Genomic DNA, 4,532 nt, shown 5'->3' on the forward strand with positions numbered 1-4,532 from the left:
TTCCATATTTGTGAAAATGTCTTGTTGAAATTCTATCGGGAGAGAAACTGAACCAGACGACTTAATATATTTATTTTTTTAACATTAATAGTTGCTAAAATATCGTATACTCCGACAAAGTTAATTTACAAAGGGAAAGGAGAAAAAAATTTGTATCTTTCGATTAGAAGTATAACAAAATACTCTCTTAAATCGAAGTATGTATAAACTAGCGACGTGTTCGCAATCCGAACCTACTTCTCTTCGTCGTCTAATTTAATCTGATCCGTCACACGTGCCAGCGTACATATTAATATCCTTCGTTGAATATCCATCGTGGCTCGGATTAATAACGATTTACCGTCGACTATTCGAATTCCATCCAGATTTCTCTCTCTCTCTCTCTCTCTCTCTCTCTCTCTTTCTCTCTCTTTCTCTCTCTTTCTCTCTCATTCTCTATCACTTCTATTTTCCACCCCTCTCTTGTGTACTTATGTTAAAGAGTGGACGTGATTGTTCAAAATAGTTTATTAACCACGTTGCGTGGTTTGATCACGTACAGTTGAATTACTTACAATTAGAAATCAGTGGCAAAACGAAAACTAATAATATATTCCTCGGTGGTTCTACGTTGCTTTTTAATTAGGAAGAAAATCAATCCATTCTTTGGTCTCTTTGAAAAGTTAAACTCGTCAGTTGGATCTTTCTCGCAAGTTGCTTGGAGATCGATTAAATAATGAAGAATAGACTCCTTGTACCTTTTGAACATGTTTCCAAAGTTAAAAGATCGATTCTTTTAGGCAGCTCAATCTCGATTCGAGTCGAAGAAAAAAATTCATAACATTTGCTCCCCTTCTCTTTTTTTTTTTTCTTTTTCTTTTTCTTTCCGTTAATTCCCACGACTTATATCGATTTGTACGGGTATCGATGTACTTTTACTGAAGCTCCAAAAACTTTCGATGGTGCCTTTAAGAAGATTTCGTTCGATTTATCTCGAAAGTGGAACAAACCAAGAGAAAAGATAATTGGAGAGAGATAGATAGATAGATAGATAGATAGATAGATAGATAGATAGAGAGAAAGAAGCATGGACATTCAGATTTATTTCTATCATCTCTAGTCACTCAAAGAAAAACTTTACTAGGTTTGTTACTATATTTTTCAATTTTTGCTTACTTTATTTTCGGTCGAGTAAAAAAAGGAGGAAGTATCGTATAAATAACAGAGAGATAAAAAGGAAAGAGGATAGAAAAAGGAAGAGAAAGAGAGAGAGAGAGATAGTAAAGCGAGTTTGCGGCATCGGTACTTACGTATCATTTGTCTCTTACCGAAACTAGAGTAGAGGAAAGCTGTGAGAAGGAAACAAGTAACGAGGTCCCGTGATGCCATGCCATAGGGTGGGCCATGCGCCATGCGTGCTGTAATCAAAATAAAAAAAAAAATGATTTCATGTCGAGTCACGAAGAGACAATATTGCTTTACGCCGATATATCCCTGTTTGTTTCATCATAAATGCCATAGACAATCCAAGGTAAACATCACTTTTCATTTCTATTGAACAACGTATAATCAAGATTAATTTTTAAATTAGTGCTTTTGAAACGTCATACGACGTAGTTAGTCGATGTTTGGAAATTCGTCGAACCTATGTCTGGACCACAAGAAAGTAAGAAAAAAAAAAAAAAAAAGAAAAAAAGAAAAATAGAAAAAAAATGTTAAAATGATGAAGATCAATTTCACAGAAAAAAAAAGAGACAGAGAGAAAGAGAGAGATGAAAGTGGAAATCGAGAATTTCTCTATGCTGTCGACGTGACTTCCCTCGTAAAGAGAGAGAGTAAGTGAGTGAGTGAGTGAGTGAGTGAGTGAGTGAGTGAGTGAGTGAATGAATGAGTTGGAGCGAGAAGAAGAGGAAGAGAGAAACAGGAGGAAGAGGGAGGGAGCAAGAAGGGGTCAGCTCCGAATCGCGTGAATATTAACTCGACAGTTGGTCGCCACATAAACGCCAACCGTTGATATATCCCACCCTCGCTACCCTCACCCTTTACCAGCCAGTACCGCAATAATACTCGAATGGTAGCTATTCCTACCCCTCCAGTGAGGCAGCTAGTCACCCACCCATCCATACCTACCTTCTCTTCTCTCTTCTCTCCTCTCTTCTCTCTTCTCCTCTTCTCCTCTTCTCTTCTCTTCACACGCACACTCTTATCGAGACGGTTTGCACACATGTGTGGCGAGTACTACGAGCGTTGCTTGCTGCCCGCCAAAGAGAAAACGAGAAAGAGAGAGAGAGAGAGAGAGAGAGAGAGAGAGAAACAGTCGAATGAAAATTTTACTCCCGCTTTTGCTCTTACAACTACGCTCTACCCCTTTTATGTGACTTCGCTGGAGTTAAGGTACCCCTCTTTTGCTCCTTCACCGAAATTCTATTCTCGCTTACGTGTTTAATCTGAACGAGGACGCGTGCGGCCTGGAATTTTGTCAATTCATTTTATTCCTCCCGAGTATTATTTTGTTTTGTTTTTATATAATTCTTTTTTTTCTTTCTTTTTTTTTTTTTTCTACTTTCTTTTTTTGTATTTCTTTCTCTTCCTTCATCTATTTATTTTTGTTATCTTACATTTCTTTTATGCTTTTTAATCAAAATTCAGAGTACACGTTGGATGTTCTTTCTTTTTTCTCTCTTAAAAAAAGGATGGAAAATAAGCTTTAACATGCTTATTTTCTCTCTCCCCATCTCTCTCTTTCTCTCTCTATATCTTACGAAACGTTACGTTTAGTCATCAATCAAAAGTAATTGGTATAATCCAAAGGCAAGTTTATCGATCATTTCTCGAACGCTGTGAAAGCAGTAAATCAAATTCCTTTTGTTCATTGAATATTCTCATAAAAATGTGAAAAAGGAAAAGAGGAAAAAAGAAAAAACTTTTGCAAGGAATCTCACCAACTACCGAGATGTTTTAAAGAGCTACGGTACAAAGGATTTCAATCGTACAACTATAAAAAAGGTGTCTCGTTTGGACAACAAGGTAATTGCTCCTTAGGCGACGGAGAACGAAGTAAGAATAGCTGTCACCTTTTTTAGTTAAGCTTACGTCTCCTTTGTGTACCGGTAACCGTGTTTATATCGTGCGAGAAATTGTCATGACTGTCTCTGTCTCTCTTTTCACCCCCTCTTTATCTCTCTCTCTTACGAATGGAAAATCGAGTCTCTCTTTCTATTTTCAAATTATACCATTGTACAGCAATTTTCCCAATTTTTCCAATTTTTTCCATAAGAGTTAATGTTTACGAGATAGAGTTCATGAATAATAATTTATTTGTTTATATAATTATAATACAGACATATGAGAAAATTTGACGGACAAATAACAAAGTTAAACAAATTCGACGTGGATAAAATACAAATCGTTTAACAATTAATTACTTACGTTGTTTAATTATCTTGAAAAAAGATTTTCATCGAGTTTTTTTTAATCTTTCGAAAATAATTTACGATGATATTTCATCAATTAGAAATTATTGTACATTCATAAGCAAGTACGTTTCACTAACTTTTGTTATTTGAATCATTTCGAAAGAGAGGAGGACTACGGTGTAAACTCGCATATGTACATATGTATTATACATATATACATACGTATGTACATTGTGGAAACACGAATCGTAGATATGTACACGTTGCGTCGATGAATGTATCTCCCTTCGAATGAAACGTTCCGTTAGGCTCTGCTCCCTTGAAAATCGACGAACGTGGTTGGTTTACCGAAGGTTCCTTTCAATCAAAATGCACTTGTGTGCCGATTCCGATTCTTGCAAATTATAATTTAATCGGTCTATGGGACCGTGATTACGTTTACAGACTCCGCTAAGAGACGCTTTAACATTGAAATATTCCAAAAAGAAAAAGAAAAAAAAAAAAAACTAAATAAATAAGTATGAGAAAAAAGTGAAATTGTCGGTAATTAGATTAGATTGGATTAGTTTCGATTTAGTTTAGAAAAATACGTTAAAACTATGATGAGAATTAGAAAATATTTATAACAATACCAGAATGAAATAAATGTATACGTTTCGCAATAATGAATTCTTCTCATTTATAGGAATAATTCCAGACTCGAAGGATCTCGAGAGTTGTGAGAGCTGTGAAAGTAAACTTTGAACTTAGCGGAAGATAGCATTAAAAAAAAAAAAAAAAAAAGAAAAAAAAAGGAAGAGACAGAAAAAAAAGAAAACAAGAGAAGAAAAGGAAAAAAGAAAGAAAGAAAGAAAGAAAGAAAGAAAGAAAGAGAAAAGTAAAAAACAAAAAAAAATAGAGAGAGAGAGAGAGAGGGAAGAGGGAGAAGGAAAAAAAAATATTTTAAACGGAGGCGGAGTTCCATTCGTAGAAAGTAGCAGCAACCAGGAGTGCATTCACAGAAAGCTCGAAGAGTCTTAAACGTTGGAGCTTAACCAAAGGTACATCGGAAAGGTAGAGTGCCGCTCTAACAGCGTGAAGACTCTAAGTAGAAGGCGAAGAAGATGGAAGAGAGAGAGAGAGAGAGAGAGAGAGAGA

The 4,532-nt window shown here is 35.5% G+C and overlaps 1 protein-coding gene and 1 long non-coding RNA gene across 2 annotated transcripts in view; one reads left to right on the plus strand and one right to left on the minus strand.

The window, feature by feature from the left end:
• LOC122637784 (lachesin-like) overlaps nt 1-4,532 on the minus strand; it is a 20,637-nt gene that overhangs the window by 7,462 nt on the left and 8,643 nt on the right. Inside the window, exon 2 of the mRNA XM_043830147.1 lies at nt 1,308-1,397. Coding sequence (XP_043686082.1) covers nt 1,308-1,392 — 85 coding nt within the window. The 5' untranslated portion in view covers nt 1,393-1,397. The remainder of the gene's footprint in view (nt 1-1,307; nt 1,398-4,532) is intronic.
• The window catches only part of LOC122637794, a 20,698-nt gene that overhangs the window by 6,978 nt on the left and 9,188 nt on the right, over nt 1-4,532 (plus strand). The window lies entirely within an intron of this gene.

This window comes from Vespula pensylvanica, chromosome 2 (genome assembly GCF_014466175.1).
Source record: "Vespula pensylvanica isolate Volc-1 chromosome 2, ASM1446617v1, whole genome shotgun sequence".
Taxonomy (NCBI): Eukaryota; Metazoa; Arthropoda; class Insecta; order Hymenoptera; family Vespidae; genus Vespula; species Vespula pensylvanica.